This window comes from Aethalodelphis obliquidens, unplaced genomic scaffold (genome assembly GCF_003676395.1).
Source record: "Aethalodelphis obliquidens isolate GAN/ISIS:26980383/991018 unplaced genomic scaffold, ASM367639v1 scaffold8, whole genome shotgun sequence".
Lineage (NCBI taxonomy): Eukaryota > Metazoa > Chordata > Mammalia > Artiodactyla > Delphinidae > Aethalodelphis > Aethalodelphis obliquidens.
In genome coordinates, this window is record NW_020837952.1 from 33086341 (window position 1) to 33111429 (window position 25089).

At 37.0% G+C, this 25089-nt stretch overlaps 2 protein-coding genes across 6 annotated transcripts in view; one reads left to right on the top strand and one right to left on the bottom strand.

The window, feature by feature from the left end:
* ZC3H11D (zinc finger CCCH-type containing 11D) overlaps positions 1-10190 on the bottom strand; it is a 31056-nt gene extending 20866 nt beyond the window's left edge. The window contains exons 1-3 of the mRNA XM_027108249.1: positions 9961-10190; positions 6978-7097; positions 6510-6630 (exon numbers count right to left, since the gene is read on the bottom strand). Coding sequence (XP_026964050.1) covers positions 6510-6630; positions 6978-6989 — 133 coding nt within the window. The 5' untranslated portion in view covers positions 6990-7097; positions 9961-10190. The remainder of the gene's footprint in view (positions 1-6509; positions 6631-6977; positions 7098-9960) is intronic.
* A 2797-nt stretch (positions 10191-12987) lies between these two features.
* On the top strand, positions 12988-24954 carry RLIG1 (RNA 5'-phosphate and 3'-OH ligase 1). 5 transcript variants are annotated; one of them, XM_027107146.1, is made up of 7 exons: positions 12988-13226; positions 16324-16441; positions 19059-19154; positions 19927-20043; positions 21674-21871; positions 22954-23123; positions 24418-24954. In XM_027107146.1, the coding sequence occupies exons 1-7, from the start codon at positions 13137-13139 to the stop codon at positions 24604-24606; spliced, it is 978 nt and encodes a 325-aa protein (XP_026962947.1). In that variant the 5' UTR covers positions 12988-13136; the 3' UTR covers positions 24607-24954. The 5 variants fall into 5 exon arrangements, with proteins under 5 accessions (XP_026962947.1, XP_026962951.1, XP_026962948.1 ...); XM_027107148.1 differs by lacking the exon at positions 24418-24954 and adding an exon at positions 24175-24287 and having other exon boundaries at positions 13014-13226; XM_027107147.1 differs by lacking the exon at positions 16324-16441 and having other exon boundaries at positions 13010-13226; positions 24418-24936.
* The last annotated feature ends 135 nt before the right edge of the window (positions 24955-25089 follow it).

The window sequence follows — 25089 nt, forward strand, 5'->3', positions numbered from 1 at the left end:
TAAAAGCTTTATTGAGATATAATTCACATACTATACGATTCCTCATTTAAATGTATAATTCAATGTTTTTTAGTATATTCAGGGAGATGTGCAACCATCACCATGATCAGTTTTAGGATATTTGATCACCCCAAAAAAGGAAACCCATACCAGTTAGCAGTTACTCTTCATGTCCACCCAATGTCCCCAGTCTTACACAAGCACTAGTGTACTTTCTGTTTCTATGGATTTACCTATTCTGGATATTTCATATAAATGGAATTATACAATATGTGGTTCTTATACATGACTTACCGCAGTGTTTTTTATAGCCAAATTATATTTCACTGTATGCATATACCACAATTTATCCATTCATCACATGATGGACACTTCTGTTATTTCCACTTTTTTTGGTTGTTATAAATAATGTTGATATGAATATTGTTGTGCAAGTTTTTGAGAGGACATATCTCTTAGGTATATACTTAGGAGTGAATAAGTAGGACATATAGTGACTCTATGTTTGATCTTTTGAGGAACTGCCAGACTGTTTTCCAAAGCAATTGCACCATTTACATTCCTACCTGAAATGTATGAAGATTCCAATTTCTCTACATCCTCGTCAACTCTTATTATCTTTTTGATTAAACTATTCTAGTAGATGTGAGTGGCATCTCACTGTAGTTTTGATTTACATTTATCTAATGGTTAATGATGATGAGCATCTTTTCATGAGCTTATTAGCCATTTGTATATCTTTGAGAAATGTCTATTCAGAGTCTTTGTCCATTTTGTAATGGGATTGTCTTTATATTATTGAGTTGTAAGAGCTCTTTATATATTCTAGATGTGTCTCTTATCAGATGAAAGATTTGCAAATATTTTCTCCCATTCTGTAGGTTGTCTTTTCATTTTCTTGATGGTATTCTTGAAACACAAAAGTTTATAATTTTGATGAAATCCAATTCATTTTTTTCATTGATTGCTTGTTTTTCTGGTATCATAACTGAGAGGGGTTTGAGTAACCTACAGTTTCTTATAAGAATTTTATAATTTTAGCTCATATTTAGGTCTTTAGTCTATTTTGAGTTAATTTTTGTAGAGTATAAAGAAGTCTAATTTTTTTTTTATGGCTATCCAGTTTTCTTAGCACCATTTGTTGAGAATACTGTTCTTTCCCCCATTGAATGGTCTATGCACCCTTTTCAAAAATCAATTGACCAGAAATTGATTTATGGAAAGGTTTAGTTCTGGTCTTTCAATTTTATCTCATTGATCTACATATTGATTTTTATGCCAGTACCAGATGGTCTTGATTACTAGTTTTGTAGTAATTTTTACATTTCAAAATCAGTAAGTATGAGTTCTACACTTTTCTACATGTTTCTACAACATTAAAAAGGTGAGATGATTTATTTTCCCGGTTTTGGTTAATATGAACCTTGGTAGGTAAATGTCCCTGGAAATATTTTAGGAAATATTAGGTCTACAAAAGATCAAATTATACCTTCTGAGGTACTGAAATATTTTTAGAATGAACAGATGATGCAGTAGGTTCAACACATAATTCAAATGAGCTTTGTAGTTTCCTCCAGTCTGGAAATTGAATCCTATTTCCTAGAGCACAGACATCTGTCTGGGCAGAGAAAAAATATTTACCTTCTTAACATGAATAAATACTTTTCTGGACTTCCTGGGATAGAATTAGCCACTATGTGAAAGGTAGTACTATGTACCTATGTTTCGTGGTTGGGATTCATCAGTAAACAAAATAAAGATTCCTACTCTTACGGAATGTTCATTCTATAGGGAGGAATCAGACAACAAACAATAGATGTAGTGAAGAAATAAATTATATTTTATCTGAGAAAATAAGGGAAATGGCAAAAGAAAGCACAGCAAGGCCAGGAAGAATGTGTAGGGAGGAAGTGGGAAGGCTGCCACATTTCAAACAGAGTATTCAGGGTAGACCTCATTAACAGATGATATTTGAGTAAGGCCTTGAAGAGGTAAAGGAGTTTACCATAAAGCTGTTGAGAGAAGGGCGTTTCATGCAAAGCCCTTGAAGCAGGAGCCTACTAGCAAGGAGAAGCAGGGAAACTGGTATGGTTGGAGCAGAGTGAGCAAGTAGAACAGCTGCAGGAGATAAATTCAGAGAGGAAACAGGGCACCACATCAAGTACAGTCATTTAGGCCTTTGTCAGGACTCTGATTTTACTCTGAATGAAATGAAAACCAATTGGAGGGGGTGATGTCTGATTTATGCATAAGATTATCACTGACTGTGCTTTGAACAGACATAGAGAGGGACAAGAGTTGAAATAGGAAAACCATTTAAGCTATTGCAGTAATCCAGTCCAGAAATGATGTCGGTGTTTTGGCCCAAGGTGGGAATAGTAGAAATAGTGAGAAAAGTCAGATTTTGGATATATTAAATACAGTAGAGTTAACAGGATTTCTGTATGGATTGGATGTGGGATATGAGAGAAACAGAGTTTGAGGATGATTCAGTTGACCTGAAGGATAGAAGGATAGAACTGCCATTAAACCAAGATAGAAAGCCCATGGATATAGCAGGTTTGGGGATATAGGAGTAAAATTGTGAGTTGAGTTTTGAATGTGTTAAGTGGGAAATATCTACTCAAGTTAAGAGCCCAAGTGAAAAGTTGAATATGAGGATCTTTGAAGTTCAAGAGAGAGGGCTGGAATAGATATGTAAATTTAGGAGTAATTTACATGTGACTCATAATCAAAGGCATGAGACTGGATGAGATTACCAAGGGAGTAGGCAGAGAAGAAAAGAGAACCAAGAACTAACTCCTAGAACATACCACATGTAAGAGGATGGGGAAAAGAGGAAAAACCAGTGAGGGAGAGCAAAAACAGAATACTAGGTAGATAGGAGTAAAACAAAGAGGTACAGGGTCTTGGAAGCTAGATAAGGAAATTATATCAATGAGGGAGGAGTGATCAAGTCTGTCAAATGCTGCTAATGGTTCCAGTTATGGAAGGACTGAAAATTGACCACTGGATTTAATAATTTGTATATCAATGGTGAAAGAGGCTGAAAAGGATGATTTACATGGGATTAAGAGAGAATGGGTGGGGAGGATTTGATAATACCAAGTCAAGGATAACTATTTTGAGAACTGCTACAAAGAGAAAGAAAAAAATGGGGTGGTAGCTTGTAAGAGGATGGATTAAGACAAAGGAGACATTTTTTCCTCAGTTCAAGTTTAATAGAAACTACAAAAGATCAAAAGTGACACCCTACCACTGTACACATCAGTTGGCCTGTCCCATAATACAGCCCAGGCCATTTCCTCCAGAGGAAGAAAGGCTGGCAATTAGGATTTAGAGTATAACTGAGAGAATGACTGAGATGGGGAAGGGTAAGCTCAGTGGAGGAATTGAGTTCGAGGAACTGAGAGGCTGGGGTGGTAGATCATATACTTACATATTGGAATCACCAAGAATTGACACAGGAGTACAGTTAGACTGACTATGAGCCAGGAGTTCATACTTCTGAAAAATGGGGAGGAAGGATGTGGACAGATGTAGACAAAAGCAAAAAGAACAGCAATGCCGAGGGGGGATAATGGCATGAGATACAAACTGGATGGTTTTAAGGAGAAGTGAGAGAGAACAATCTGAAATTGGCAATAGGACCCAAGGAAACCTTCTACCTCATCTCCAGATCAAGTGGTACTTGAGAACTGGGGATAAAAACAGCCACCATTTGGAGAGGGCTGCTGGAGAAGGAGTGGGGAGTGACGCTTACATTCGACTATGAAGACGAAGGGAAAGTTCAGGGAAGAAGTTGAAAAAGAATTCTGCTGATAATGAAGTTTGGGGAGGAGTGGATGAAAGGGGCCAGATAGGGAGAGGAGTGAGTCATTTGAAAGATGGGGGTTCTGATATTGACTGATGTGAAATAATAGAAAATACATTGGTCTCTGCCCCCAGTTCCTGGCACAGAGTTCCTAAAACCTTCGTGATTTCCTAAGTAAAAAGAGCACTGGGAACATCTTTTGTTCTAATATTTGGCCTTTGACCCTGGTTCCTGACACAGAACTCCAAAATCCCTTAGAGTTTCCTCAGTGATGGGAGTGTCCTTTGTTCTAATGAGGTGACTCTGGGTGGGCTTCTGGTAGCTTCATGAGTAGGGTTTGTCACCAGAAAGACCAAGCCAGCATTAGAAGCTTGGAACTCTCAGCCCTGCCCCCATGTCCAGGAAGGGGAGAGGGGCTAGAGGTTGGTTTAATAATCAATCATGCTTCCCTGATGAAGCCTGCATAAACATCCCAAAACTATAGAATTCAGAGAGCTTCCAGCTTGATGAACACATCCACGTACTGGATGGTGGCACACCCCAACTCCACAGGGACAGAAGTTCCTGTGCTCAGGCCCTTCCAGACCTCACCTTATGTGCCTCTTCATCTGGTTGTTCATCTGTGTGATGAACATCTTCTATTACAGTAGAGGATGCCATCCTCTATGGCATCGTCTGTTACAATAAACTGGTAAAGATAAGGAAGCGTTTCCCTGAGTTCTTTGAGCTGTCTAGCAAATTATTTAATCCAGGGAGAGAGATCATGGAAACCTCCAATTTGTACCCAAGTTAGACAGAGGCTGTGGGTAACCTAGGGACCTTCTACTTGCAATTAATATGAAAAGTGTAAGATAATCTTTGGGGATACAGCCATTAATCTGTGGGGTGTTTGCTAACTCTGGTTAGTGTCAGAATTGAATTAAATTATAGGACACCCAGCTAATGTCACAGAGAATTGATTGGTGTGGGAAAAAACCCACTTGTATGGTGTCAGAAGTGTTGTGAGTATGGTACTAGTGTGCAAATAAAGGAGAAACACACAGGAGTATTTTTTTTCCCCTAGGGAAACTGACATAAACAGGAATAAAGGGCAGAATAAAATTAGTCCTGGTGAATTCAAAACACATAAGTGGATTTGTTCCCTGTAGACAGATGAAAGGAGGTTTGAGGAAGTAGGGTATTAGCAGCCTATGAAGCCTGCTTATCCCCTCTCATGATGGAGGTAGAATGGCTAGGGGAAGGATTTGGTCCCAGTGCATGGATCTGGTTTTGACCCTATTGAGAGAGGGGAAACATTATTCCAAAGTCAGGAGCAGTTTTGACACATGTTGAAGAAATTGAGACTTCCAGAAAAGCTAGAATTTATTTTTGACGTCCAGATTCTATGCCTAATAAATGAGAATAATAAAATGTATCCCTACAGAACTTAGCCCAGGGCATGTCTTATAGTGGGGAGCCCAATAACTGTTACACAGACACTCTACCTTTCCTTTGCCCAGAGACAGAGTCTTTGTTTTCCTCTAGTCCTAAAAGAATTAGTTTGAAAGATAGCAATTTTATCCATAGACCTTTAGGAAGCAAACTATTACACTAGATATAGGGAATTTAGTACAATGTCCTCATGAAATAAAATCACACTAGATGTAAAACAATGGGATCAAGTTAACCACTTAGTAAGTATAATAACTTTCATCCCAGTAGGTTACCTTCAGTAGTTATCTATCTATCCCCATCCATCTATCCATACATCCAATTTTATTGAGCATCTGTGCTCCAGACATTGTGCAAAGCATTGGTAAGGAAACTAGTTATGGTCCCCATCCTTGTGATGTTTACAGTCTAGTGAAGAAAAACATTGATCAAGGTACCACATGTATAATGAATGCTATGAGATCAGAGTTTTCCAGAAGACTATAACAAAGAAACATAATTTTTAGTCATTCATTTGCCAAGGATTATCTGAAGCCACGTTTTCAAATCCAAAGGACTGATATTCTGTAAACTCATTCCTAGAATAATTCCATCGTAAGAAATATGGTGGCCACAGCAGGAGAGTGGCATAGCTATAGCATCAGGGAAACCTGACAATCCCAACTTCTTAAGCAAGGTTCTTGCCATTCACTGTTATAGGGCGTGGTGTCTTCCCTATCCCCTTCCCAGAACCTAGTTTAAGGTTCATCACATAGTAGAAGCTCAGTGTCATTTAGCTGGATTGAAGTATGCCACTTACTCTGCAACAATGGGATTGCATTTTATCCACAAATGAAGTCTTAGGAAGAACCACGCATCTAGCTGTTCTTCTAGAAGCAGAAGTGTGCAAACCAGAGCATGCCCTTGCTCTCCCCACCTATGAGGTAAGGGCACAATGGTGAGGCCAGTTGTGCGATGATTTGCTGAGACAGTTCCTCTCTACCTAGTGAGGTCAGTAGTCCTCTCACTTTTCAGATGAATAAATCCACTTTAGAAACACAGAGAAAGTTTGACTTGCTCTTTGTTCACTACATTTTTGTTGGCTACTTGATGGCTCATTCTAAGCTTCATCTCATGATTCTTGATAGAATCATCCCAAATCATTCAGTGGCTGTTAAACTGCATTACTCACCTTTCATACTTTATTTAACGTGTCATTCTATGCTGCTACTCCAAAACCAGATTATAATATGGTATATCCATGTTATTCAAAAAAAATACTCACTGCTACTTGGTGGCAAAAATAATCCATTGATATTTCGAGGTTTGCTGTGATAAAAGATACAACTGATCTTCACACAACCAAGAGGCTGAGTTTCCCAGAAGCATGAAATGCTGCAGTTTTGCTAGACAAAGGAGGTGGGGGAAATGTAATGATCAGGTGCCATATTCACAATAAATACAATGTGCTACAACACAACACAATGTGACAAAAACTGCAATTGCCGATTTAAGATCTCGTGTGTTTCTAGGCTTTGAGTGTTTCTAAGCTTTGCTATTTAAAAGATGCAATGGATTTCCTAAAATATACTTGCCCATTTCTTTAAGAATTTAAATTGAGCAAAGTGCAAAATGCCTAAAATTAAGTAATGGAAGGAAAAATCATTTCTTCTCAATTGTGTTGTAAGAGTATAGTTCAGTATTATTGAAGGGAGATGCTTTTAACAAACATGATGATGCTGAGTAATTCTACCTGCATTTCCATGTGTCTAAATCTGCAAAGTGGATCTAAACATTTTCCTTCTCTCCATAATGAGCACACAGTGTCACTGCCAAGGGCCTCTTCACAGTGTCGGAATCGGCACTGGGAACCCTAAAAGGAAAAAGTAAACAGTGTAGAAAACTCAATATATGAATGTTAGTGTTTAACAACAGATTACTAATCAACTAAAGAAAATATGAGGAGATCAAATTAAAATTTAAAAAAAGACTACAAATACAATGCCATAAAGTCTAAATTCTAGCAAAGCAGTCTAATTTTAATGAAAGACACAAGATAATCTAATGATTAAATAGTACAACACGCCATGAGTCACTGATAAAATTCTCCTTGTTATCAGTTAATCCATATGGCTCACTAAGGATAAACATACAAAAGATCAGTGACACTCTTAATCACAATCCAATGACAGAAGGATCTAATTTTTCTTTGTTAAGAAAGCCAGAATTTTTTTTTTAAGAATCATCATCCATATTCTAATTGTAGAGATGATCTCTATTAATCATATATTTCATTAGATAATTGTTTTCTTACTTTATGGAGATACTAAGTGTATTTATATAGGGAAAGTGAATGGAGCTTAAACTTATATTATTGTGGAATTTTAAATAATTGGTACAATGTGCTATGTTACATGTATATGCTATATGCCCTTGGTCTGCAATTGTGTCTATACATTTACACATTTACATCATTATATCCCAACAAAAGCAGGTATGGATTATTTTAAAGGGCTGTTATTTTTTTATTTTATATCTTTTACACATAGATCCACAATTGGGAAAACTTCAGGTCATTGGCTTTTGGGGCAGAGGGTGGGTAACATAGAATAAAAATATCCTATTAAACTCATCCCTTTTTTAGACATGTGTTTCAGGGTTGTTCCTTATTTTTTTTCCCACCCTCTTACTCTCTGTCTTCAGTCTCTCTCCCTTTTAAGGTGGATCTGTAGGTCTCGTAGTCCAGGATAGTAGGTAGGAACCAGATAAACTGGTATTTGAACTCTATTTTGCCCATAATCAGAAAGTCAATCTGTTACTCACCCTCTCTGTGCCTCAGTTTCCTCACCTGTAAAAAGGGAATAAAGTGCCCTCCTCACAGATTGTTGTAAAAATTATGGGAGATAAAGTATTGTGATTGCTATTATTATTTTTTTTTCATTTATTTATTGAGAACTTACTAAGTATTTGAGGATACAGCAGTGAAATAGACAAAACTCTCTGCCCACATGGAACATAAGTTCTATTATTTCTTATCATCCTAGGGTTTAATCTTAAAGTAACAGGTAGGAGAAGTAGATCTCGTTCTTACAGTCAAGTTGACTCCATTCAGTTGTCCTAGCAGAGATGAAATGCTTTAAACCAGACAACAGCATGTCTTTCACTGGGTTCATTCTGATATGAACATGAAGCTCCAAACTCTGAATTTCTACATTTTTTATTTGGTTTCATTGAGATCCATTAATCCTAATCACTTAGATTAAATATTTTTTCCCATTTTAACTTTATAAACTTCGATTCATGTTTGGCCAATTTGTTTGTATTACTTTCTTTTCCTTTTTCCATGATATTATTTGCTGTTACTTTGACAGGGGAAAATTCAGTAATTTCGTTAATAAATTTCAAAATGGGGGTAAATTAGATTTATTTAACTGTTTGATAGTGACCTGAATTTAACTATTCGAATTTATATGACTGGAATCACATTAACCAAAACAGTACGATGTATCATATAATGTTTCAATATTAGGAATTTGATGTTTCAAGGAGCCATAATATAGGCAAAAGTGCCACACTGAGGACTAAAAAGCCAGGGGCATATAACTGGCATATAGAAGGGTAGTTTCAAACAATTTTAAGTTATCCCAGATTTTATCAGAGAAATTCAATATATCAAAAATACATGATAAGGGGCTTCCCTGGTGGCGCAGTGGTTGAGAGTCCGCCTGCCGATGCAGGGGACACGGGTTTGTGCCCCGGTCCGGGAGGATCCCACATGCCACGGAGCGGCTGGGCCCGTGAGCCATGGCCGCTGAGCCTGCGCGTCCGGAGCCTGTGCTCCGCAACGGGAGAGGCCACAACGGTGAGAGGCCCGCGTACCGCAAAAAAACAAACAAAAAAAAAACACGATAAGGATTTACTTCAGATTTTAAATACATAAAGTATTTTGTGGGAAAATAGTAAATTTTGATTCAGCAATGCAAATTATTGCCATATCTTCCTTCATTCTACTAAAAAGCTTAAGCATGTGAAGTACTGTAAATTGTACAATATTTACCTTTATGCATATGGAATTAAAAAAGAAATAGCAGTCATTCCCAACTTCCGCCATTTTCAACTCTCTTGCTACTAATCCTATGTTTTTTAATATAAAAATTGCAGGAATGCAAATGTAAGAACTATGAGTGTGTACGGGGAAAAATAATTTCTCTTCCACACTCTTTCAGGCTATCAGTATTTTTAAAACTGATCTCCTGTTGACAGTATATTACACAATAGATAATTCTTAAATAAATTTAAATTAGAAGATACCTTCTCTAGCTTGGCAGAAATGTTGAAAGTGGTTGCTAGTAAGCACACAAACTCAAACTTCCAGAATTTTGCTCACTGTTACCTAATCCATTATTTGCTCATCATAAATGACCTCACATCTAACTGTAGGCTAGGTTACCTTAGTGAATACTGTACAGTAATTTCTCTTACTCAATTCTAGTATATTGACCAGAAAAAGCTAATAAAAATAAAATAGTATGTTTTATCCTTCAATGTTCTGATTGAAATTGGAACAAACTAGCTCATACTTTCATAATTAAGAAGTATTAAGTATTTCACAAGTAAATATTTTCTAAACTCTTATTTCTATACATGATTTGGAAACAAAACTAAAAATTTTAAATAGGTAAATATACTAATCTATATTTCAAGATAAAAGTAAAATTATTTAATTATGTACTCACCGCTATCCACTGATTTGAAAAAAATCATTCAGATTGTGATATTTAATAGATGCCTGAAAATAAATTGGACTACTTATTCATCTTGTAGCTATATTCCATTCACTCTTCATCCATCATTAAAAGGGGAATAGCTTCTTCCTATAGCAGAAAGATTCCAGAATGCTTGCAAATTTTGAGAATTTGTTGAAAGCAAAATGAAGTACTCTGATTCCCAGAATGAGACATTTCAATCAGTAGTTACTGAGGTCTTCATCTTAGTATCTTTACTAAAAGAACTAGAACCTAGCAGAAATTAATAAAAATATCCATAGAAGGTAACTTAGAAAATGCCTTAGAGAAGACATTACAGTAGGTCAAAATATATTTTTAAGTTGCAGTGTACTTTTAATTGTAAATTTAAAAGATCAAGACATATAGATTTTCATTTTGGTTAAGTAAAAAAGACTAAGTTGGTATGAACTTTTTGAATACACTGCTTTAGGATAAAAATCTAGGAAATAAGCTAAAATTTAGAAAAGAGTTATTCACCTATAACTGTAAATAAAAGAAAATAATAAAAAGAACTGTGCATTAGAAGTAAATCAAGTAGAGAATAAAGACTTGACTAAAACCTTGGAAATAATAGCAATGATATATAGAAAAATCTAATATCTCAACTTTTGTTTTGCCCTACCTTCTAACTCTAGAATAACAATGTACCCATCTTAAGCACATAGGTTACTGGGAGAAACACCCCTAAGAAATAGCTTTAAGTGGTCTTTGCCTCCAGATAAACTTCCTCTCCACCTATGAACTTTTAGCTGCATTGGACTATTTTCAAATACTGTTACCAAACACCATTGTTGCATGATTACATTAACATCATGATTAAAGCCATTGTGAGAACCCATGTTTTACACAGGGGAAAGCCTGAAGAAATGCTTTTACCTCTTGAAGTTAGTTTTGAACAATTATGTTCCATTAGAAACAGCAAAAACAATCAAACCCAGAAGGGAATTTTTTTTTTTTTTTTTTTTTGCCATTGTAAATAGATCTGTGCATTTTGGTAGTGTCTAGAATGCCTGGAACCCTAATTTCTTCTTTTTTTCCAACTCTCTTTTCCTTTCCTTTCTTTCTACCCTTCCTCTTCCCCGCCACACACACCTTTTCCTTATTCTCTTCACTCCTTTCCTGTTGTGAAATTCATTCTAGTTTTTCAGGGAAAGCTATGACTATACCCAGGACGATTTTTTCTCCCTGTAATGAGTAAAGAAGAGTTATGAGAAATTTGCCTGGACAGTTCATGGTAGGCCTGAAAATTCTGTGTTTTTGTGTTGGCCAGAGTACACTCTGCACTGAATCTTTCATTTTGGGTTCATGTCAGAACACTAACACATGAGAGAAAAAAGGCTTTCTTCCAGTTTGTGTTAACACCACTTTAAGTACTGGGGCTGGTAGTCACTCCTTGCTGACTCTTCAGACTTATGAGAATTGGGCAGAGGGGTTGGCTGCTACCCATCAGAGAGAGTAGGAGTCCAGATTGTAACTGTGAATGGGTTCTGTGGCTGTCCCCTGTGTTGGACTCCCCTGTTTCTGCCAGAAGCTTTGCTCCAGGCACTGATGAAATCAAAGCACTAGAAATAGAGTGCTTCCTAAAAAAATGGTTAGCTTTGCTGCTACTTTCAAACAGCAAGTGGAATGTTTTGCAAGATGATCTTTTCTCAGAAATGATAGAATGTTGGAACTAAAAGACTGTGGCAGTTTGGGAAATGACAGTTGAGAGTTGTGACGGTTATTTAATTGTTGTCTCCTTGAGACCAATGAAACAAGCTGCTTTTTAGGATTCTTCTGGAGGAACAAAGTCACTGGTTTTTGACTACAAAATACTAAGACGTTTCTGGTCCCAGGATCTCACATCAGGTGTTTTCGCCCCCAACTCCCTTATTTATTTATTTAATTTATTTTTCCTATGAGAAAATCAAAGACAGCAGAAGATAAAGTAAATACTTTTATACAGCAAATCTCTTCCATCCCTCCCCTCTGAATCCAGCAATCAAAAACCAGTGAATTTTTTGGAGGGTTATTTTATTCTTTGGGAATTTCCTTATACATGGAAAACTCCAAGTGAGATATAGTCGTTTAATTTCATGAGGGCTAAATCAGGAAACTGCTGGGCAGTCTGATACCTGCAGATAAGACAATTATAGGAATGAGACCTGGGCATTGTCCAGACACATAAAAGATGGCAGTAATCAAAACTCTCCTACTAGGGACTACTAGCTTCAATGAGATAGAAAGGCTACTATTACTAAATATTGAATATTTATTAATTTTTATTCAGTCATTGACTGTCATTACTTACCCTCCAAAGTTCTTTTGAGCAATAAGTCAAAGCTGTTTTTACCTCTGCAGGTGATTGACGACAAGTACTCAAGCCATTCGGACTCTGTTGGAGCTCATACTTAACTAAGGTAAATGAGGTTCCTATGAAAGATGGAGATTGAAAGCTGAATGTTGGTATTCGTGTGGTTTTGGATTGGTCTAAGGCTACACTTTGCATTCACTCTGGAAAAGACACCAGAACCAATTATGACCATATTATGCCGCACAATGAGGCGTAATACAAACGGTAATTTTTCTTTTTTGGGAGGGTCCTAGATGTTTTAATTGTAGCGTTTTCTAACGTTTTTCCAGGGGAATTACTTTTCATTTCGCCTTGAGATGTCTCCGGATATTTCTAAGCTTCTACAGTGCTTCTCCCAGGAACATATTAAAGGGAACAGGCAAATCGGTTTCATCAAAATGGTGTTAAATCGCCACCTAAAATCACTCATTACTTATCACTTCATACATTTAATTTTCATAAATATCATCGGCTACTAATACACACACACCAGAAACGGATCTTTGTGTTTTCAATGTCATCACAACCCTGAGGGACGCTCGCGAGAGCACACACGGAGGTACCTTTTGTTTCCGCACTACAACTTCCAGAAGGCTCCGCGGCCAGGAGGCCGCTTCCGGGCGTGCGTCCCGGCCTACCTCGGTGCCGGGGGACGCGGGAGCGCGGCCGTTGGGCTAGCGCGCGGAACGTGCGTGGCTTGAGCAACTCGGCTGACTGCTGTGGATGTTGTCCTGGTACGGACCCGGCGCTGTTCGTAAGCGCGCTTTCCACTCGCACTGCCTGTGGACCCACCATGAGGCGCCTGGGCTCGGTGCAGCGGAAAATGCCGTGTGTGTTTGTGACGGAGGTGAAAGAGGAGCCTTCCACCAAAAGGGAGCATCAGGTACCGAGGAGCGCGGGGCCCGCGGGGCGGCCACGGGTGGGCTGCTCCCCGCGGCGCGGGCTGCGTTTGAATTCGGAGAGGGCTCCCAGGCGCGGTGGAGCCGCCCTGTAGACTGGGGGCGGGGGCGGGGGCGGGGCGGTTTGCAGGTTTCGCTGGGGCGGTCTAGGGTACGGGTCTTCTACGCCCCGAGCTCCAGGTTCTTGTACCTTCTTAATTGCAAGTGAGGGAATCTGCGGGAGAATTTTTCTGATCCGGCGATTCAAACTTGCCATTGCATGGAAATTGAAAACCCGCATCTTAAATAATGTTCCTTTCTTCTTGGGTTACCACCTTTTGAGGAAAGTCCCTTAAGTAGTCGTATAGTCACCGCAAAACAAGCTTTCCTACTTTTCACGAGTGTGGTGTCAAAGTGGAGATTTTAGAAGACTTGCTTCACCTGTTCAAACCTGGGAACCGATGACAGTGTTGACAACTGACCTAAATAGGTCACTAAAGATCAGACCTCGTGTATTGTTACCAGTAATTAACTACTTGATTCTAATTTTGGTGTTTCTATCTCAAGGTTTTCTATTCTCGCAGCAACGTGTTTTACACATGGAGAGGGCCCTTAATAAATACTGGTGAATGGTCCTGTATCAGGATAACTCTTTAATACATAGTAAAGTCCTTGATAGCAAAATCACCACTTATCGGTTGGGTGCTTCAATTCATCATACAAAATCAGCATGTGCATTTGACTCCACCTCCACTTCCCGTTAACATCGTTCACACTGGCCTTCTTGTCTCCCAGGCTAAAAGACTTTTAAGGCCAAGACTGCTGTGTTATTTCTAGTCCCAGTTTTTAGGACCTGACACATGGTAGGCACTGGATAAACCCTGGTGTCATTTCATGCCAGCTTTCCATTTACCTTGATGCTTTTTACCTTATAACATCTCACTGCCACCGCTATTATAGTTCTTAATATTTTACGCCCTTCTTGCACTAAATTGTTCTTTGTTGCCGCTGAGAATGATCATCATTATTCTTTCCTAGTCAAAACCCTGCAGTTACTACTAAATGTCTGTAGCAGTAGTTGTCAAGATTTTATTTTTTAAGCCCTAACAAACTTAATTCATATGAAACAATGGCATCCTGAATAGTGGTTCGCTCTAGCTGTGATCCTCAACTTTGTATGTTGTGGGTGGGAGGCGAGTAGTTTGTAAAAGCACTCTCCACCGGGAAAATAAGCCCCTTCTCTTGTCCCTCTGCAGTCAAGTATAGCTTATAGTGTTGTTTATAGCATAGCATTCAAATTCTTAACTGCAATTCAAGGATTCTCATTAATCAGGCCCAGTCGTAAAGTGCCTGTTAGGCCCACAGTGAGGTGCCTGAGCTCAGTGTAGTGAAAAATGCCATGTGTGTTTGTGACAGAGGTGCCTACTTAAAGTGACATATCTGTTCTAGCAAAGTCTGTTTCATCCTGTGAACATAGCAAGCACAATCCTGTCTCTATGCTCAGGCTACGCACCCTGCCTGGATCACTTCCAGGATTTTAAAAATTTGGAATCAGAAGTTCTCTATGAAATCTTTCATCAGCTTACTTATTCTAGTGATTTCCCCTACCAAGAAATTGTAGAGGATCACTCAGTTGATACTAGCTATTACTTTTTATACACACATGCCTTCTGTTTCCAGTCAGAGTTTAAAGATTTAAGTGACAGAGAAGGAGAACTTTGCGTACCCCTTGGTATCTTATGCTGTCCTTTGGACATGTCAGTAGCATGGAGTGGTAGGTAATTCATTCTTATGGAAGGGATATTTGTCCTTATCAAGAACTCCATAAAGTCATCTCCTCCCTAGAATCTTTGATAAATTTAAACACACACACACACACGCGGAGAGCTATTGGGCCAAACCTTGGTCCTACTGCCACAGGTTAAATTGATATCCTCTGAACCAGTGTTATAAGTTACTGATAAATCCCTAACCATTCAGCTTTATCTTAAAAATACTGAATCAGTACCAGAGTGGGGCTAATTTCCTAAGTTTGCCAGACTCTGAAACAGTACTTCATTTTTTAGTCTTAAGCCTATCACACCAGTATGTTTATATTGTACAATGTTTTTTCACATTATGTAAGGTGAGTATTACTTCAGATAATTTAGACTGTAAAACAGTGGCATAGTCTTTTCTCATAAATGAAAATAAATTACAGATAAAAAGTTGGTAGGAATCCTAGAAAATGTCTTTTCCTCCATTCTTGATACTCTTGGCTTGTCTTCCTGACAGTAGAAAAACTGTAAGTTAAATATGCAAACAGTTCACTACTGATAAAGCTGAAAGGGTCCCCATTTGTTTTTCTCCTCAGCACTTATCATAGCTAACATTGTACTATATACATTTTGTTGCTGTTATCATCTCCCTCCTTAAAATGAACCTTCCACCAAAGGCAGGTCCTTTTTTGTTCACCTCTATCCCAGTGCTGAGGACAATACTTAACCCATAGGAGGCATTTAGCAAATAATTGTCAAGTAAATGACTGAACACACTTAACACCTGTGCTAGGGATGCAGCTCTGCATAGGACATGGTTCCTGTTGTCAAGCTTATTATGGTGGATAAAGAAACATGTGAATACAGTTGACCCATGAGCAATGCCAGGGTTAGGGGCTTGGATCATACAGCAGTGGAAAATCCGAGTATAACTTGTGATTGGCCCTCATATTCGAGTTTCCTCCATAACCAGGGCTCTGCATCCAGGATTCAACCAACCTTGAATGTGTAGTACTGCAGTATTTACTATTGAAAAAAAAATCTGCATATAAGTGGTCTCATGCAGTTCAAACCTGTGTTGTTCAAAAATCTGCATATAAGTGGTCTCATGCAGTTCAAACCTGTGTTGTTCAAGATTACAAATCTGTGTGGAAAAACATGTATTGCTATGATAGCACAGAAGGGGAGTGGGTGATTTGTAACAACTTCACAGGAGAAATATTTTGAAGGATAAACTGGTGATCATCCCTTAGAGCTAGTGAAATTAAGAACTTCCAGGTAAGAGTGTGTGTGAAGGTATAGAGGCTATTTATCTTAAACCAGTTTTCTCTTTCTCTTTTTTAAGCCATTTAAAGTTTTGGCAACTGAAACTATAAGTCACAAGGCATTAGATGCAGATATACACAGTGCAATTCCAACAGAAAAAGTGGATGGAACATGTTGTTATGTTACTACTTACAAAGGTAATATAAAACTGTACTACAAATACTACTTATTTTTCTTAGTCACTTAAACTATATATATCTGAAATGGGGCATTGCTCTTCATAAACCCTTGGAAACCTAAGTATAATAGGAAAATAATAAAATCACGATTGGTACATTATACTTATTTATTATATCATTGTATCTTTCTCTTGGGGGAAGAAGGAACGATAACTAATATTTACTTAATACCCATTAAGGGCCAGACAGTATGATAAATGCTTTATATGTATTTTCTCTAATTTGCACAATAAGCCTCTCCATTTCACAGAAACGGAAACTGAAGCTCAGAGAATGTAAATAATTTGTTCGAGACCATATAATTAATGAAGGCTCAACTGGTAATAGGGTTTATCTGACCCTAAAGCTTGTTCTTATTCCACTGGTCCCAGTGCTGATTCCATTGTTTTTATTACTATTGGCAATGTCTCTAATTTATTTCATTTTAATATACTTTAAACTCAAATAGAAATTGTCAACTATGTTAAGGAAAAAAATGCATTGAAAAGAGAGAAATAATCTTTGTGATTTTTTTTCTGGATAGTGAAATTACCTCTCAATTCCAGCAAGAGAAATAGAACAGTTAAATGCATATTGAACACATTCTTTATATCAGGAAATCTCTTCTGAAGTGCATCTTTTTTCATGTTTAATTGTGACAAAATACATATGACATAAAATTTACCATGTTAACCATTTTTAAGTGTACAGTTCAGTGGTGTGTACAGTTCTCATCGTTGTGCTGCTATCGACACATTCATCTCCAGAACTCTTTTCATCTTGCAAAACTGAAACTTCCTACCCATTAAACAACTCAGCATCCCCACCTTCTTCCAGACACCATTCTACTTTGTCTGTAGGGTTTTGACTACTCTAGGTAACTCATATAAGTGGAGTCTTAACAGTAGTTGTCTTTTTGTGGCTGGCTTATTTCACTTAGCATATTGTCCTCAAGAGTCATCCATGTTGTAGTACATGTCAGAATTTCCTTCCTTTATAAAAGGATGAATAATATTTCATTGTATGTATATACCACAAGTTTGTATATACTACATAATTGTGTGTATATACCATTCATCCATCAGTGTGTACTTGGGATGCTTCCATCTGTTGGCTGTTGGGAACAGTGGTGCTATGAACATGGTGTACAAATATCTGAGTCCCTGCTTTCAATTCTTTGGGGTATGTATCAAAAAATGGAACTCCTGGATCATATACTAATTCTTTTTAAAATTTTTTGAGGAACTGTCCTACTGTTTTCTGTAGCAGCTGCAGTATTTACATTCCTAGCAGGACTTCAGAAGGGTTCCAGCTTCTCCATATCCTCACCAACACTTGTTTCTTTCTATTTTTTTGATAGTAGCCATCTTAATGGGTGTGAGTGCAATGCGTTCTTTTATGTTTATTGTGAAAAGAACAAAAGGTCCATTCAACAGAAATGACAATGTAGTTTTAATCTGGTTCTTCATATTATTTATTGGTATAGCTAATGAGTAATATATAGTGCCTAAACCAAACTTTAATCAGTAATTTTTAAGATAAGTCTCTGATTTATATGTTTGAAGAAACTAAAAGATTTTTTTAGACTTATATTAAGAAACTTCAGTGTGCATCATATGTGTAATCATGTATAATGGTAGCAGTTAAACAAGATTGGATTGCTAAAGAGAACTTACAGAACCCAGAGTGATAGTGCTTGCAGATTCACAGTGTATTACAGGCAAAGGATAGGCAGTGCAGCAAAGGCATTAAAAGGATGCGCGTCACAACCAAAGACTCTCTCACAGCAAAGCGTCTGGTGAGACCAGGTGAAAGCTTCTATGGTCCCCCGCCCCGACTCCTCCCCCACCTTCCTGACAAATCCAGGCAGGACACACTTTCTTAAAGCAGGGACCACCACTGATATAGACAGGGAACACCTCAGAAACCGGGAATCTGAAATGGAGTCTCAGCTGGGGATTTTTATATTTTGCTGGCCCTGAAGGTATCTTCCTGCTAAGTAACCAGCCTCAACATCAGCCCTCCAGGAGTCTCACTGAGACCAGGTACAACTCATTAGCCTCACTGTTGTCAATAAAGAGTGCTGGCACCCGCCCTGAAACTTCTCAGATCCCTGACTGTAAAGCATTGCTATTAATCAATGTTTCTTGCCTTGACCCCAGGGGTCAGAGCCATGCAAAACAGTTTAGCCTCACTCCACATTTTTGGGAATTAACCCTCATAGCACATAGTTCGGTTTCAGGGGAAGTGTGAATACAATTTTCTGGTTATGTTTCCATTTAGTATAGAGGTAGCTTCGGTTTCTCACAATTGCTAGTTTCTAATAAAATATGGCTGTGGAATGTCCTTATGAAAGAGTCACATTTGCTTTTTATCTCATCCCCATCACTCTCTAACCAAAGACTTAAGTCTTATACATCAGGTACTGTTAGGTAGGATGTCTGTTATACTGCTTATCTCCCTTTGTCTTCTGGGTTGCTTCTCTTAGAGGAGATGACTCCTACTGTTTATTGAAAAATTTTATATGGAAATGTCTTTCAAGATAAATTTTATTGTTTGCCTCTTAAACTCTTTTTTTCCTTTCATTATTTTTTAGGTCAGCCATACCTTTGGGCTCGGCTAGATAGAAAACCTAACAAACTAGCTGAGAAAAGGTTTAAAAATTTTCTACATTCAAAACAAAACTCTAAAGGTTAGTGGGTCCTTTTTTTTCTTTTTTTTTAAAGCTTTTCATGATTTAAGTTGAAATTTTTGGCTTATTTCTTGCTATGGTGTTCTTTATATTATATGCTTCTTTACAATTTAGCACTTTGGGAAAAGAAAAAATTATAATTGAATATCTTTATATGTAAAAGCATATTCTTGAAAAATATTTCAAAATATTTTCCTAACACTTCTGTGACTCTTCATTGTAGCATGTCCATTTTATTAAAACATACAAATTATTGTGTGTGTGTATATATATATACACACACACATATATATATATAAAATGAGTGACACATTTTGGTTTTGTCTACCTAAGAGACAAATGGGTAATTTTATAAATCAGGCACAAATCTCAAAGGATTATTAATATTTTTAATTATTACAGTAGATACTTCTAAATATTATATAAGTAGATACATACATTTATTGTTATATATCCACTCATTCATACATATAATCTTTATATATTTATATTCATAGTGCATTAAAAATTTACCATAAATCACACATGCTGGAACATTGGTTGCTTTAGACTGTTACTACTGTTACAGATAGTGGTGGGTTCAAAATTGAAAATTTAAAGTGTTAGTACCTTAACCCTGAGAAGTAGTCACATTGTGGTGGTAGTGAATGGAGACTAATTATATGATACCTGACATTATGGGGTTCATTAGCTGTTCCCACTTTGAATTTGTTCAGTGTTATATGTATTTTTTTAAAGTATCGCCACACATAAGATTATTTAACTCTTTTAGAATTTTTTTGGAATGTTGAGGAGGACTTCAAACCTGTTCCAGAGTGCTGGATACCAGCGAAGGAAATAGAACAATTAAATGGGAATCCAATGCCTGATGAAAATGGACACATTCCTGGTATTATTATACATTCAATTGGAAATTACAGAACTTAATTTTAATATGGTTCTTCATGGTATTTATCTGTATAGCACAAATTTTCTAAGTCTAATTTAAGTTTAACGATACCAAAGATGTTTCATATCAAGAACGTCCTCTCAAGTTTAGAATCTTTTCTCAGGTGGACAGTTTACTACCTGTAGTCTGTGAAGATTAATAAAGCATTGAGTGTGGGAATAGCCTTGAAGTGTTGTCACGATGACGGTATGTTCTAATCTGAAATGGGATATTAAGCTTTTTACTTTTTAGACTGGGGATAACAATATGTATATATTTTTTGCAAAGATCCTAGAAGACTGTCTTGAAGGGAAGTGAAAATAGGTGTCTCACAGTAGTTTTTCTGGAGATGAGAAAATTTTGCAGAAGTGTGCTGAGTAGAAGGATAACTCCAGATTAAAAGAACCTATAATGTGCAAAGTACTCTTTGATTCTGGTAATGCAAAAGTGAGGAGGATCAGAACCTTTATCCTTGATGATCTTTGATGATCTTTTAGACAATAGGAAAAATCTACCAATAATAGTATGATTTAAGAACTAAAAGGAAATAATACACAGGGTACAATTGGAGAAAAGAGGAAGAACTCCTAGTTCAACCTGTGGTGGTTAGAGGAGGCTTCTAAGGAGAGTGGACATTGAAACTGAAGCTTAAGAACCAGGAAGTTAGTTGGCGAAGGAAGGGAGAAGGTCAGCTTAGGCAAACTCCCACGAAGGGGAGAGATCATGGAGTCTTTGAGAAATTTTAAATAACACCTTATTGTGGCTGGAATGTTTAGAGTGTATGACACTTGAAGCTGTAAAAGTAGAGGCTGGAGATGTGGAATGGGCTCAGATCTTAAAGGGGTTTATATTCCATCTGAAGAAGTTTGAAATTTATCCTGAAGATGATTATTAAGCAGAGCTACAGCAGAACTAAATTTAAATTCTTGAAATAGAATTACAAGGGAGATAGTAGATCAGCAAAGAGGTTATTATAGTAATCTGGGTGAATAATGAATGCCAAAGATGTGACGGTCATAATAGTGTTTATGCCCTAGTTTGTCTTTTTTTTTTTTTTTTTTTTTTGGTAAGGAATTCTCCACAACAAAGAAGCCTAATCTGCCATCAGTAGTTAGGAAGGGAATAGCAGTAACATTCAATAAATGTAGAATCAATAAATTGTTCAATAAATACTGGAACAATACAGTAAATTGCAGAACACTTGCATCTGTCTATCGTCCCTGAAACTGGAGAGAAGGTAGAGAGAAAACTTAATTTAAAAAAAGGTTTTGGTGCTGTGTCTTAGAATGGTGCTCAATTCTTATTGAAAATGTGAATTTTCTATTAAAATAATGCTGAGTGCTCTGAAGTGACTAATCAAACAGGTTAATTCCTCAGCAGAATCAAGAATGAGACCTTATGATTAAAGAAAAAGATTATGATTTACAAAGTAGTAAAACTGCTAACATTTCCACTGATGTTAAAAGTGATACCTATGTGTGATAGAACATCCAGAAAATACAGAGAATTTGCAACAAAAATTAAAATTACCTTAGGTCTTAATCCAAAGAAAAACAGTGCAATAAAAAACACTTCTTTCTTTAAATGATAGGTTGGGTACCAGTGGAGAAAAACAACAAACAGTATTGCTGGCATTCCTCTGTAGTAAATTATGAATTTGAAATCGCCCTGGTACTGAGGCATCATTCTGATGATCCTGGTCTTTTGGAAATTAGTGCAGTGCCACTCTCAGATCTGTTAGAACAAACACTGGAGCTTATAGGAACCAATATTAATGGAAACCCATATGGTGAGTAAAGCCTTTTTCTTCTTTAGTTACAGTAGTCATTTTTAAAGAAAACTTCCTAGGTTCAACTAAAAAAAAAATACACACTAAAGAAATGACTAATAAACTTGAGTTATTTGTTTTGGTTTTTAGATTCCATATATAAGTGAAATCATACAGTATTTGTCTTTTTCTTCTTTCATTTAGCATAATATCCTTTAGGTCTATCCATGTTGTTGCAATTGGCAGGATTTCATTCTTTTTTTATGGCTGAGTTTTATTCCATTTTCTCTGTGTGTGTGTGTGTGTGTGTGTGTGTGTGTGTGTACACGTACACACACCCCATATCTTTATCCATTCATCTGTTGATGGGCACTTAGGTTCCTTTTCATGGCTAGGTAATTAGTTTAGCATTAATTAACAGCTAGGAGTAAAGTAAATAAAAGAAGTAGCAATGAATAGCATATCAAGCATTAGAATATACACCATGATGATTTGAGTACAAGTCCTGAGGGCACTATGGAGTATTGTTAACCCAGGGATGAAGACAGACCCAAGGTCATTAAAGCTGGAATAGCAAAATCCTATATAGAGATCAGAAGCAGACTGATTGGCAGGTGAAAAGAATCTAACACAGTAATTATACAAGTTATCAGATACAGCGTGGCTGTTTGGTAAATACTGAATGATAGTTGAATTGTGGCTAATGGTGTAGAGCAGCAGTTGGTGTACTTTTCTATAAAAGGCTAGACAGTAAATATTTAGGATTTTGGGGCCATATCTCTGAAACAGGCCATAGAGAGTACTTAAATGAATGGGTTGGCTGTGTTCCATTGAAACAATTTACAAAAACAGGCACCTGGCTGGGTTTAGTCGAAGGTCATAGTTTGCCAATTCCTGGTATAGAGCACACAAAGGTGGAATTTAGATTTAATGGGATAAGGTGCCGACTTTTGAGTGAGGGCACTTGTCTCTGTTCAAGGAATTAAACTTTTTGGTAAATTTATTCCTCAGTGTTTTAGAGGCTTTTTTTAATTTGGAGGGAGAAATTTCCTCATTCTTTTTGAAACTTCTGTATGGCTAATGGCAAAGTTTTACAATTTTAGGGTTAGGAAGCAAGAAGCATCCGTTACATCTTCTTATACCGCATGGAGCATTTCAAATAAGAAATCTACCTACTTTGAAGCACAATGATCTGTTGTCCTGGTTTGAAGGTTGCAGAGAGGGTAAAATTGAAGGAATAGTGTGGCACTGCAGTGATGGCTGTTTAATCAAGGTAATGGCAGAAAATAATTAGTGGGATTATGTCATTTTATGTTCTTAAAGTAGAAGTGGCACTAAAATGCTCATCAAATTGCAGTAATCCTGATATGCAGTAATTTAATTTCTTCATCTCACATGCCACCATCCTTATATGATAAAGTTGTGTTTCCCAATATGTATTTATTCTGTGGGGCATTGGTTCTTCTAGATGTGCTTCAGAATTAAAGTGATGAAAATGTCTGGAAAACCCTGCATACTATGTATTGCCTTCTTGGAAATTCATGTTGAACATTAGTGTTCTCTAAGACATCTGTACTAATAACTTAGTTTAATGCAGCATTTCTCAAAGGTACCTGATTATAGAATTCGTTGAGTTAAAAGAGTGCCAAGGTGACAGTTAATATATACAGAATGAATTCTTTTACCCTTTGCACGCTTTCTGTCTCCTGGACTTGTCTGTTTGATTTCACATAGGTTCTAGTTTGTAATGTTCAAAACTGGACCCTAGTCCAGTTTGGACCAACCCCAACTCCAAACAATTCACTGAAGCCAAAAACTTAGATATCATTTTTAACCCCTCTCTCCATCACTTCCTACATCCAATTATCAGTTCTAAAAGAGTCTCATCTCTTGCATCTGTGTACTTCTTACCAACCAGTTGGCTGTTGATTTTAATTTAAAACAAGATTCATGCCTGAATTATTTTGTCACCCTCCTCAGCGTTATCTTTCAGTCTTATCCCTGTCCTGTCCATGCTTCACAAATGAATGAGAATACTACTTCCCTGCGTAAAAGTGTTCAGTGACATTAAGATTTTTCATGATCTGGCCCCAGCTCAAACTTCCAGAACTCTTTACCCCCATCTCCCAAACACACCCACGCTGTATATGTTCTTAACTAAATGCAACCAGAGCAAAAACACGATTCTATCACATGGTATTTCTTTTGGTTAGAATGCCTTCTGCCCACATTTTTCAATTGGCTAACTTCTGCACTCAGCAATAGACTCTATTATTCATTACATTTTTATGGAGCCCCTGATTATGTTCCTGGCATGTTTCCAGGTGCTGGAAATAGAGTCAACAAAACAATGTCTCTGCCTTCATGAAGCTTACATTCTAATGGGGAAGATAGATAATAAGCAAGTAAATATGTAATATGTCAGGAGAACAGCTATAAAAAGAAAAGGGTAAGATGACATGGAGCCTTAAATAGTGCCTGGGAGATAGTAGGCACTCAAAAGATTTGTAAGTGAATGAAGATAATACAGGCTAAAAGCTAATGCCCTTTTTTGTTTTTCTTTTCAGGTCCATCGCCATCATCTTGGTTTATGCTGGCCAATCCCAGATACCTATATGAATTCAAAACCAGTTATTATCAACATGAATCTGAACAATTATGTGTATGCCTTTGATGCTAAGTGTTTATTTAATCACTTTTCAAAAATAGATAATCAGAAATTTGGTAGGCTCAAAGATATAATACTCAATGTATAAACTGGAAATGCAATTAAAAACCAGCTTCTTTGTTATTATATTTCAATATTGAATACTCTGCCATGTTTAGAAGGTAAAAATATCTGAGTTTCTATTTATTGTTCACTGTCTAATATAGCATCATGTCTTCTAGCATTTGAAGAAGTGAATTTCCCACCTGCAAATATCTGTTCAAAATTTTATTGAGAAACAGCAAGTGAGTTTTTAACCTCTGGAATTTAAAACATAATAGTAAGCTGCCCAGCTTGTACAAAGGTTAGATTCAGTCCATTATACATGGGTAGTAGCATAAAAGACAAACCAACAATTCTGGACCGTTTACTTTAAAAATTAAATAGTTTAAGCTGAATTTAATACTGCTAGACATTTAAGAAAACTTATGGCTCAACTTCATAATGTATTTTTATCTATATATATACACACACACACACATATATAATTTGAGAATATGTAAGTATATATAAAACCCCAGTTTTAAATGTT